Source organism: Peromyscus eremicus, chromosome 19 (genome assembly GCF_949786415.1).
Source record: "Peromyscus eremicus chromosome 19, PerEre_H2_v1, whole genome shotgun sequence".
NCBI lineage: Eukaryota > Metazoa > Chordata > Mammalia > Rodentia > Cricetidae > Peromyscus > Peromyscus eremicus.
Window position 1 is genome coordinate 50,178,676 of NC_081435.1, and position 12,646 is coordinate 50,191,321.

The 12,646-nt window shown below is 40.0% G+C and overlaps 1 protein-coding gene across 1 annotated transcript in view; it reads left to right on the forward strand.

The window, feature by feature from the left end:
* The window catches only part of Htr4 (5-hydroxytryptamine receptor 4), a 56,768-nt gene that overhangs the window by 9,846 nt on the left and 34,276 nt on the right, over positions 1–12,646 (forward strand). The window contains exon 4 of the mRNA XM_059246123.1: positions 7,374–7,527. Within this exon, the coding sequence (XP_059102106.1) occupies positions 7,374–7,527 (154 nt within the window). The remainder of the gene's footprint in view (positions 1–7,373; positions 7,528–12,646) is intronic.

A 12,646-nucleotide genomic window follows, 5' to 3' on the forward strand; every position in this document is an offset into this window, starting at 1 on the left:
GAGCAAGACCATGGGAAGCAAGCCAGTAAGCAGCATCCCTCCATAACCTTCTGCATCATGTCCTGCCTCCAGGATCCTGCCCTGTTTGAGTTCTTGTCCTGGTTTCTTCCTACAATGAACAGTGCTGTGGAAGTATAGGCCAAATAAATGCCCCCCCCAACAGTTTCTTCTTTTCATGTACTCTTTGAAGCAAGGTCCACACATTGTACCTAACCTTCACATTGGTTCAGCTGGATCTCATGCTGGAGGGTATGAACTGTAATTTTTATATTCATTTCATCACATATTTCTGGAGTGCTTACTAATTGCAGGGAGCTCTTCTGGACACTGGGATTAGGTGCTGAAGGACAGGAAAGGCTGTATGTGACTCACAGAGCTTTTAGTGTAGTGAGGGAACATAGTCATAGAAAATAGGAGGTTATGGTAAAATTACTGATATTTGAGGAGCAATATGAGTAAATCCCCAAAGCTGTTGGGCCACGCCATCCTCCATGGCGTGGAAGGTTCTTCAGATGGTCAGACTGAAACTAAGCCCTGACTCCTCCTTAACTATGGGCTAACTGCGTATCTTAGCCTTTGATTTTCCTCATACGTCCTTAGCATTTGCATGGACCATTATGTATAAGCGTGGCAGCTCATCTTGCTTTATTTTTTATCAGTTTCTCCCTAATTATGAATGCTGAAAGAACCAGATCTGTCTCATCAACCATATGCTCTTGCTACAGGTTTATAGAGTGTCAGTTCTACACATGTTTGACTGAACATAGCGTGCCCTGAGATGGGCCTTGGTTTTTTGTTATGATTTTGGTGTTATTTTTCTTTTCTTCTAAAGAATTTGGCATAAGAAAAAATGGGTAAGAATGTGGCCTGGGGTGTTTATTAGACTGCCCAGATGCATCCCAGCTTGAACAAATATTAATTTCATCATCTTGGAGAACCTACTTGAATTTTCTGGATTTCATCTAATTTGTAGAATTATGTTAATGTTAGTAACTTCCCCTAGGAGACTCAGGCAGTTTTGCAACATAAATGAGTGTATGTACAGTGCATCAGCAGGTACCACACACCTGAATCATTGAAATTATTTTAACTTTAGTATTTGCCTTAGAAAATTTCCAAATCCAAAGGCCTAGTGGTTTCTTCCTAAGCCTTTACTCTTTGGCCAGTTAGCCATTTATTGTTGAAGAGTCACACATTTTCCCAGCCCTGCATGGCTCCTCTCTTTCCTCTGAAGACCTTGTTTATCTGGTGGCTCACTTGTACCTTCGGCATCTTTCTGTCTCTCTTAAACCCAATAGGCTCAAAGTGGAAATTTTCATCATACCTTAATGCTCTTTTCTACTTGGTACATCAAAGGATGCAAAGTATCGCCATGAAATGACTGACATTGGACACAAAACAGTGTCCTACTTCTTGCCGCACAAAGTGCTTCAATTAGTGTGTGGCACATGCTGCAGATAACTGAGGTATTAGAGAAGAGAGTGGCAATCACATTGCAGTGAAAGAAACACCATGTGAAAACAGCAACGGTAAAAACGATGTAGAAATGGGGAGCCCATCTCTGATTGGAGGAAAAGGACACATTCAGAGATCTGATCTAAGGCATGGCTGGATTGTGGAGGAAGGGCTACTGCCCAGCCATTAACCCTATATAGTATAAAAGTATATATCTATCTATTTATATATAGACAGAGAGAGAGAGACAGAGAGAGACAGAGAGAGAGAGAAACAGAGAGAGAGAGAAAGAGAGAGAGAGACAGAGAGACAGAGAGACACAGAGAGAGAGAAATGATATTCCTGTTTATCTTGTGATTAGTTGTGAGTATGGAACATTGACCCCAGAACTCATAAGCAACAGCATACATTACATCTTATATGTGATAAACTCCATCAGTCACAACCATTTACCTGTAGGGAAGAACTCATTTAGTATTTGTGTCTTAGACTCTACTATAGTTAAAGATGCTGTTCCAAGTGTTTTCTTTTGATATGGCAAATAGCTTAGAGCCCAAGTTCCAAAATGTAGCTGAATTTATTTAAAATACACACATGCACATGTGTATGCATATGTTTATATGCTGGGAACTTCCTATGTTTTCAACATATTATTTCATCAGTTCTCACAGTGAGTGGATGGTGTAGCATCCTTATCCCACTTTACAGATAAGGAAACTATCTTGGAGAAGGTCAATAGCTAGCCCTGAGACTAGAGCGAATAAGAGGTTAAGGTAAAGGAAGTCAGTGCTCATCTGTGAGGAGACATAAAGTTGACTGCTAAGGTCTCTGCTAATTCTGAAAAGCCAGGATTCGTGTTTGTTCTGAGTACTTCTCCCTTTCCCGTGTTTGAAGTGCAAGGAATGAAGAGGCAGGAGTTACAAGAGTGGTGAAGTGATTAGCATGGAATTTAAAACACACTGCTGTCTTTTAAGACTTATCAAAGTAAATTGTGTCTCCAGAGACATTTAAAAGCAATCAGATCCCACATTTGCATGTGGCTGTGTTTGGAGAAGCTGCAGGTTGTCTACCGATGGGGATTTTAATGGAGCTTTATGAGCAAACTTTGAAATGTTTTGAATAAGAACTTAGTTTGCAAACACCTTTGCTACATTCTAGTTAATCCTGGCCATCTGGAACCTAATTTATCATTAGAATATTTATTAAGTCACTTTGTAAAAGTACTTTTTGGTAATTAGAAAATATCCTTTAAAAGGCAAGAGAGCAGGTTTTGTATATTAATCTGCTTCTGAGATGAACCACAATTCTGTTTGCTAAACAACATCCATTCAGCCTGGGAACCAACACCCCTCTCTTTGTTGTAATTCTTTCTTAGAAAAACATGCTGCAGGATTGAACGGGATGGACATTTCCAAGTTTTGTGACCTCTTCTTCATTCAAACTCTTTTTTAAAAAAGTATATTTTGCCAATTCTTTAAGAATTACATACAGCATATTTTGATAATATTCACCTATCTTCTCCAAACTCCTTCCAGACCCACCCTCTCCTTCCTTTCCTGCCCCCTTCAATTTTGTGTCTTTTTATGTTTCGAGATGAGACTGTCTGGAAACAGATGTCCTGACCCTCTGGCTCTTACCACCTTTCTGCTGTCTCTTCCACTGTATTCCCTGAGCCTTCCATGTAGGAGTTGTGCTGTAGATATATCTGCCGGGGACGACACCCATGGTCAGCTGGTCCCTACATTTTGAGCAGTTGTGGTTTTCTGTGCTGGTCGCCATCTACTGAAAAAAGCATCTTCTTTGATAAAAGTGAAAGCTGCACTTACCTGTGGGTATAGGATAAGTATTTAGAATGCAGTTAGAAATCATCCTGCTTTGAGAAAGTGGCAGGTGGCAGTAATTGGTTCTTTTCTCTGTCCCATGACCTCACCTTGTTGGCTATGTTTACAGTTCCAGACAGGAATTCTCTCTTGTTTGAGGGGGTCTTGAGTACAATTGGATGGATGTTGGTTACCCTCAAAATGTCAGTATCACTATTGCAAGTCTCAGAATATCTCACCATGTCAATCCTTGTGGTTCATAGGCTTTACAGCCAGGTAGGACTAGTAATGGTTTTTCTCCCCCGGGGAGCTTCCAAAGCTGCTTCTGAAACATGTCTGCCCTCGTGGAGCTCACAATCCAGTAAAGTAGACTTTCTTACTTTTTGTCCTAGGTTGTTCTTTGAAGAGGTACAGGTGCCCTCACTTCTTTGTGCCAAGCCAGGCTATATTGAGCTGTGGTGGATGTGGAGAAAGGCAAAAGAGTATTGTGCTCTTTGGCAGCATGCTACTCTTAAAAGAAAAATGACACGTTATGGAACATATCAAGGCTATGGAGCCCCTACTATTGATGAAAAAAGACATTAAATAAACTAGAGGTTTTCAGTATCAGCACATTGACATTGTAAATCAGATAGTTGTTGTTGAAGGCTGATCTGTGCGTTGGTTGGTGGCATACCTCAATCAGCTGGATTCCAATAGTGTCTGCTTCAAGGGAGGTTGTGACAACAGAAAGTTGTCTCTAGATTCCAAAAGTCCCCTGGTAAGCAAAATCACTCCTAGCTGACAATGACTGGGATTTGTTTTGTTTGTTTGTTTTCACATATATAAAGTGTGACTTCAAAGGAATATAACAACTCTCTTTAGATGACCACAAGGCAATCATGTATGTTAAGTTTTAAACAAAAATCTTAAATTAGGCCAGAGGGATAATACTAGAAGAAATAGAAAATCATTTTTAGACAGAAATTTATTGGCTTCAGGATACTCTTAGTTTTATAACAGCCTCTGGTAGAACTTATTGAATCCTCAGGTCCTGGTAAATTCCAGGAGGCTTGGATACATACCTCACTTTGATGGGATTTAAGCATTTTGCATTTCTGAGTGTCTTCATTTTCTTTCTGTTGTTGTGATAAACACCATGACCAAAAGCAGCTTATGGAGGGATGGATTATTTGACTTAAATATCCCAGGGCATAATCCACTGAGGAAGCCAAAGCAGGAACTCCAGACAGGGATCTGGATGGAGGAATTGAAGTAGAACCCGCCAGAGAATCCTGTTCCCCGGCTTGCAACTTGTGGCTTGCTTGGTCTGCTTTCTTATGTCGCCTAGGACCACTGGACTAGGTAGTGTCATCCACAGTAGGCTGGGCCCCTCCCAAATCAAACATCAGTTCAAAAAGTACCCACAGATGTGCCTACAGGCATTTTCTCAACTGAGGTTCTTCTTCCCAGGTAACTCTAGCTTGTGTTTAGTGGACAAAACTACAAAACTAACCTGGGCATATAGTGTCCTTCAAATCCTGAATATTTTCCATTTATTTCTAAAGTGAGTATTTAAGGAATTGAAAGAAATCTGTTGGGGATTTTGGACTGATATCAAGTGAAGTGATAGCAGTCATAGTCCAACTGGTTTTTCAGGTAGTCTGTCTAAGCCCAATGCCAGCTACTCTTAACAGTGCAGAGTATTGTCCAAGATGCGCGCGCGCGCGCGTGCACACACACACACACACACACACACACACACACACACACACACTTTTTACTTGTATTCCTTCATTGGATACATTTGTGTATTTCCTCTTTTTAAAAACTCATAAGGGGCTAGAAAGATATCATAGTCAGTATAAGTACATGCTATGCAACCAGAGGAACTTAAGTTCAATCCCCAGAGCACATGTAGAAAGTTTGGGTGTGGTGGCACATGCTTGTAATCTCAGGATTGGGGAGGGAGATACAGGCAGACCTCTGGGACTTTCTAGCCAGCCAGCTGAGAATACTTGGTGAGTTCCATGCCAACAAAAAATTCTTTTTCAAAAAACAGGTGAATGGCAACCAAGATTGACCTCTGGCCTGTGCACACAAATGCACACACAGGTGCAAGTACACATGCACATACACACACACTCATTCACACACTAGTTATGAGCATTGTATAATATTATATAAACAGGGCCTTTGGTAAGGAAGTCAATGGTAACTGTTATGATTAATGCATTCAGTGTGCTTTATAGGTGATCTCAGAACACTTGCCCATTTGAACAGTAACTTCTCACTAATGATGCTACCAGGCATGCTGTAGAGGAAGATCATAATAGGGCAGTTTCCTTCTTTTTTTAACTTTTCTAAATTCTTTCCGTGAAAGAAAATATTTTATGATATGAGGAAATATATTCAAAATCTATAAGGTGGCTTTTGAGGATTCTGCCAGTAAGACTCTTCAGCATTCATGTCAGTTTTGTGAGTTTTAGTTAAGAATCCCATATTTCATAGTTTTTTGCCTTGTGATGCCAATTTAAAAAATCATATTATGCTTACTGTAGGATAGAGAAAAAAGTTTAAGTCAAATATGAATCTGGGCATGATCACACGTTTTTATTGTGTATATACTAACCTAGCACTCAGAATTTCTCTAACCTAGTTTAAAATTAAACAAAATAAAGTCATTCCCTCCTCTTTACTATTGTTAGTATTTTAAAGAAAGAGAATAAGAATTTTTGTCACCTTTCTCAACAATCCAAGTCTATGCAAGAGAAAGTTTCCATAGCTGCCTGTGCAAGGTACATCCCTGCATCCCACCCTAGACCCTGAGGATGGAACTATCCCAACTGTACTTCAGGTATCCATTTTCCAAGACTGACTGTATCTGCAAATTGTATAAGGGTTTGGAAAACTATGTGCTGATCTATAGCATCACCCTCAAAGTTACATTTTAAAAGGAATTTGATACTTCCATTTGTTTCTCTGTAGCAGCAAATCATACTAACATACAGCAATGCTAATCAAGGCATAGCACTTTTGGACAGGGTGGAATAGCATGCAGGACTGTGAGTCCGGGAGTTAGAGAGGAAACCATTTGTGAAAGTAGAAGAATTCTAATACCTTAGGCACAATATAAACACAAAAGTGGGTGAGCAGTGAATTCCAAGAAAGGCTCAGTCCCCAATAAATAAAGGGAGTGTAGTTTCAACAAGTAGACAATAACTAACAGTGAAATGTTTGCAACTTTATATGCCTAGCTTTAGAGAAACAATTAAATGATCACTGTCAGAAACAATGCATGTGAATTCTACTTGTGACTCCTCGACTTGAGCCCATCACTTGGTCTCATGCTAACGTAGGGAAACCCAGAAGTGCATGCACCTCTAAGGGGGAATGGAGGGTACTTATCTGAAAGTAGCATTGACTCACCGGTGAAAATGTACACTCCAGGTGACTCTCTAGCAAGCTGATTCAGGAGATCCTTGGGATCTGCATTGGCCTTCTCAGATAAATCTGTTGCAGGGGAAAGGAGAAGGGGTAATCCTGGACAGCAATTTAAGGAACACAGAAGTACAACATCTTATCATAACCATCAAGAGGAAGGGAACAAATCCAAGATAGGTCAAATTATAGTCACAGAGGCTAGAGGTACCAGGGTCCAGTGGTCTGGAGGGCTCGAGAAGTTTTTCCATTCTCCGAAAGTGGAATTGTGTCTGAGGTAGAGTAGACCTTCATGCAGCCAAGCTACTTAAGACTTTGGGAGATGAAGAGGGATGTGGCACCAACTCAAGGATGCAATCTAAAACATATTTATGTATTAACAGAATATATAAGCTGTGTGCTAATATTCTTATTGTATAATTGTCTTTTCTCTTTCCTTTCTCCTTCCTATTCCCTTCCCTTTCTTTCTCCTCCTCTACCACCTGCCCTTCCATTTATTCCCAATTTTTCTTCCTTACTTTACTCTCTACCCCCTCCTCCAATTCTTCTTTCTTGGATGCTACTCCTTCTTTCCATCCCTTCCTGTTCCTCTCTCTTCCTCCTCTCCCTCATCTATTATCTTTCCCTTCTCCCTCTCATTTCTCCTTGCCCGTGGTCTGCCCCTCATTGTCTCTCCAGGTATTATGCCATCTGCTGCCAACCTTTGGTTTATAGAAGCAAGATGACCCCTGTCCGCATCGCACTAATGTTGGGAGGCTGCTGGTCCATTCCCATGTTTATATCTTTTCTCCCCATCATGCAAGGCTGGAACAAAATTGGCATCGATGATGTGGTGAGTATCCATGCAGATGCCATGGGGATATTAGCCAGTCAACTTTGCCAGCCATTCTAGAAAGCAGATAATACTAAATTTGTTAGCTATTTTAATGGAGATATTACAATACTGGTCTGAGCCACATTTCTGAATGTCTACTGTCAGAGTCTCAACTCGGCAAAATGTTAGCCAGGGTCCTCTGAATTACCTTCCCAACTAGAACTTGTGTCTTTGAAAGTTTATTTATTTATTATTTGAGAATTTCATACATGAACACACTATATTTAGATCACATGAACCCATTAGGCATCAAAGTTTGGATTTCTCTATCTATCTTAATTTTTTTTTCAGTGCTATGAGAAAATACCTTCAGAAACTTGAAATTCTTGTAATACAGTTTTTTCACTTGCTTGGTTAGAGTTATACCAAAATATTTTATATTATTTGAGGCTATTATAAAGGGTATTGATTCTCTTATTTCTTTCTCCGCCCTTTTATCATTTGTATATAGGAGGGCTACTGATTTTTTCTGAGTTTATCTTGCATTCAGTCACTTGACTAAAGGTGTTTATCAGCTTAGGAGTTCCCTGGTAGAGTTTTTGGGGTCCCTTATATATACTATCATATCATTTGCGAATAAAATACCCTGAAAGAAGCAAGTTAAGGGAGAAATGGCTTATTTTAGCTCACAGTTTGATACCATTGTCCATCATGGCAGAGAAATCACGGCAGTAGGAGGAACCTGAAGCAGCGAGTCCCATAATGTCCACAGTCAAAAGAGAACAATGAATTCCACTACTGCTCAGTCTGCTGTTTTGGCTTCCACATTTCAGAACCCCTGCCTGGAGAATGGTCCTACCCACAACTAAGATGGGTCTCCCCATATCAGTTAACGTGCTCAAGATAAACCCCCACAGATATACCCAGAGGCCCTTCTTGCTGGTGATTCTAGATTCTGTCAGGTTGACAATTAATTCTAATCAAGACTATGTCCAACTTTGCATTGCCCAGTTTCAGCAAGAACGCTGGTAAGTTGGTTTAACTAGACTCCCCCATCCTCAGTAAAGGACCAGGCGCTTTATCCTTCCCCTTCCCCAGGTTATGTCTGATTGTCCTGGCTTGTCTTCAGCAAGAATCCTGCTAAGTTGACTTAGCTAGAATCCCACCTGCTTCTCACATTTACAGTCCATAATTTTCTGTCCAGTGATCCTCACAAACCAAATCCTTGGCTATAAATCCCCACATTGTTGTGTTTAGAGTTGAAGCTAATCTCCTTCTGCAAAAATCACAGTATTTTCTCTTGTTTATGAAAATAATGTAGAATAAAGGCTGCTTTAGCAAGTGTTTCAAATAATTTTTTAATATTTCTGTATATTGGACAGGACAGTGAGCACTTTACATGTAACCCCAAAAGAATCCTTTTAAGAAAAGTATAATTATGCCTATTTAAGATGAGTGGGTTACCTGCATTCCCCATGCCACGTAGTTTTTCTGTAGAACAGGGATTCTCTATTTAACAATCAGTTCTCAGAACTTGAGGTATATCATATGTCCTAAGACGCCTTCATCCTATTTCATGTTCAGAGTCTGTAAGGTCTGCAGTGCCTGGGGAGAGACTCGCCAAATGAATGGAGTCTGCCAGGGAACGAAAAGAATCCTGCACCAGAAGTCAGAGAGCTAATCTGTGATTCCAGTTCTGTTAATGCTCAACTTCCTTAAGGAGTGTATTAAGAAGGGAAGTTGGAGGCCTGGCATGGTGGTGCATGCCTTTAATCACAGCACTTGGGAAGCAGATCTCTGTGAGATCAAGGCCAGCCTGATCTACAAAGTGAGTTCCAGGAAAGCCAGGGCTGTTACACAGAGAAACCTGTCTTGAAAAAAACAAAAAAGAAAAAAGAAGGGAAGTTAGTACTCCTTGAAAATAGTGTCTAATATAAGTGTGAAGGGGACATTTGCTACATATACCATGCATTGTCCAAACCCTGGGTATTGGTTTTCCAGAGAAATAGAAGCAATAGGATGTATGTATGTATGTATATATGCATTATGTATGTATGTATGTATGTATCTATCTATCTATCTATCTATCTATCTGTCTGTCTATCTATCTATCTATCTATCATCTATCTATTTCTTCCTTGCCATATATCTGTCCATCTATCCACCTATATTCTTAGAGAAAGAAAAAGTAACAGAGACAAATAAATAGACATATTTTAACTGGTCCACATGGTTGTGCAAGTTGACAAGTCTCAGCAAACTAGAGACTCAGGAGAGCCAATATTTCAGTTCAAGTCCAAAGATAGGAAAAACTGATGGCCCTCATTAAGACAATAATAGAGCAGCTCCCTTTCAATCAGCTTCCTTGTTCTGTTCAGGCCTTTAATAGGTTGGATGCAGTGCTGAATTGGAAGAGAATCTGCCAGTTCAGAGCTTCATCTCAACCAAAAATATTGCCATATTCAGAATAGGATTTTACCAAACATCTGGGTACCCTGTGGCTTAGTTAAATTGACACATAACATTAACCATCTCACTGTCAAAATCATCTTTAAGAGTTCTACTCTGGCATACAAGAAGTATACTGACAATTAAAACGGATGGTCTGGATCCATTGCCAGGGCTATGGAGGATGACATGTAGTCACGTAAAGCCAGTCCTCCAGATGTGGGGAAGGAGCAGAAAGAAGAGGCTGAGAATGAGTTCTGGCCCAAAAGGACCAGAAGAGAGAATTCCCCTTCTTTTCTACACGTAACGATTTTAACTTCCTCTTTGAATAAGACACTGCATTCAAATGAATCTCATGGCCAGGACTTACATTTCAGAACAAGGAGTTCTTGATGAAAATATACTAGTGGCAGGGACTCTCTCCTGGGAGAACTTGTAGATAATTTCTTCAATCCCGTACTCTTTCTTTCAGAACGTTAGGTTTTGTTTTGCTTTTTTGTTTGTTTGTTGTTTGTTTTTTCATTTAGAGGGGAAATGAAATGCCAATTTCCAACAAATACTCTTATTCAAATAACAGTAATAACAATGATCAACAAATGTTTATACTTACTGTGTATCAAGCCCCATGTTAATCACTCTTCCAGTGAACCTCATTAAGGACATTCTTGGCTCAGTTGAAACACAGAAGTTGGAGAGGTAGTCTTTGGACAGATTATGCTTGTTTGTTTTGTTTTGTTTTGTTTACTTTGAACAATAGTAGGTTGGTTTTTTTTTTACTTTGAAATTGGAGGGTTCAGAAGAACCATCATAGCTAGCCTTCATAAAACAGTGATAAGGCTACAGGAAACTGGGAAGGCACTGAGGAAAGACTGCAACAGACCTGCTAAGGGATGAGGGTGACACGGAATAGGGTGACAGTGTCCTGAAGTGGCGAGAAGTTTTGAGAGTTTAGATGTTCTCTTCCTCTGTGTTTTGGGGCCCTTGCATATCTAGGTGTTGGGGCTGCATTATTGAACAGAGCTGGTAATGGGCCAAATCCTTGTAACTTGATGTCCAACCAGGGAGACGCAAACAGCAAGCGCTACACTGAAAATAAGCAGACAGCTAGAATGATGGACAACAATGACTATATTTTACCTCAGTTTGGGGCTGGAGGGATGGCTCCGTAATAAGAACGTGTACAGGTGCCACACCACTCACGACTGCCTGTAACTCCAGCTCCAGGGAATCCAACACCTCTGGCTTCCTTGGCAACCTGTTCACACATGCACGTGCCCACACGTGGGTGCATGCACCCCCCCACACACACACAATTTCCAAATATTAAATCTTTAAAAGGTGGGTTGCTAGCAGATTGAAATTCTAAATAGGGAGTTAGAGTAGGCTCTATTGAGAAAGTGACATCTGAATAAAGACTTTAAGGAGATGGGGGAGTTATACTTGTAGGAATCTTGGATTAGCACACAGTAGACATAAAATAGCTGATACAAAGGTCCAGAGGCAAGATGTGCCTGCTGAAGGCATTACAAAGTTAATTTGGAGGTAAGAAAGCAGGAAAGGAACTTAAATGATAAAATAAAATAAATGGGGAGATAATGCATTGTTCTATGGGACAGTGAAGGCATCAAATTTAACTGTGAGTGATATGGAGTCACTATAGGATCTGAGCATATTAGTAGTATGATTTATAACATTTTAAAGACTCCTCATTTTTTTCTGTTAAAAAGCAAACATTAAGGAAGTCTGCTAAAGTGATGTCATGGTAAGAGACAATGATGCTGTAGTTTCAGTGGAAGCAATGGCGACTGTGATTCAGAATGTAGGTGGATTTTTAATATGAACAGGATCTTCTATATGGTTAGAACAGACATGTGAAAAGAAAACCTTAGTTCAATACAATCAAGATTTTGGTCAGCACAACTGGAAAAATGGAGTGGATGACTGTTGATTTCAGCTGGAAATTCCAGGTTGAAAATACCATAGGTAGGATAGGTTTTGTGGGTTACAGAAAACATTGTGTAAGTGTTAAATGCCTGCTAGATGTTTTAGTGCAACTCTCAAGAAATTAGCTTAATATCAAATCATGATATTTGTGGGAATTCTCTATCAGAAAGAAACTACACGTTAAGGCATTCTCAGAGCTAGATGCTATTTAAACCCATACAAGTAGACATAATCATCTGGGGGAAATAAGGATATATAAGAGAAAATATCTAAGAAGTAAAAAGCCAGAAATGGAGGATTGGAAGGTACAACTAAGAAGGAAGCAAAAGAAGAGGGAAAATTCTAGAAAGCTGTTTTAAAAACCCATCATAAGTGAGGACAGAGAATGCTATTTCTGGGTATGATAACAACTATCCCAACCATAACTATAAGGATGAATAAAATGCGTTATAGCCATAGCACTTGAGAAGCAGATGCATGAGAAATTCTGGTCCAAGCCAACTTAAACTACACCATAATAATCCTGTGTAAGCCTAATCCAGACCAAATCCCAGCATGGAGTGGGAAGATGCACACACAATCCCATCCCTATCCTTGGAGTGATTGGCCATTGTTAGCTGCTGAGAAAGGAAGGATTGGATTCTCTGGAGTGTAACTCCTGGGAAGTTGACTATGCTCCAGTTGAAGACCGTAAATCCAAGAATATGTTAGGCAGCACAAATTGATCTGGAAGGCTCTTTTTGGG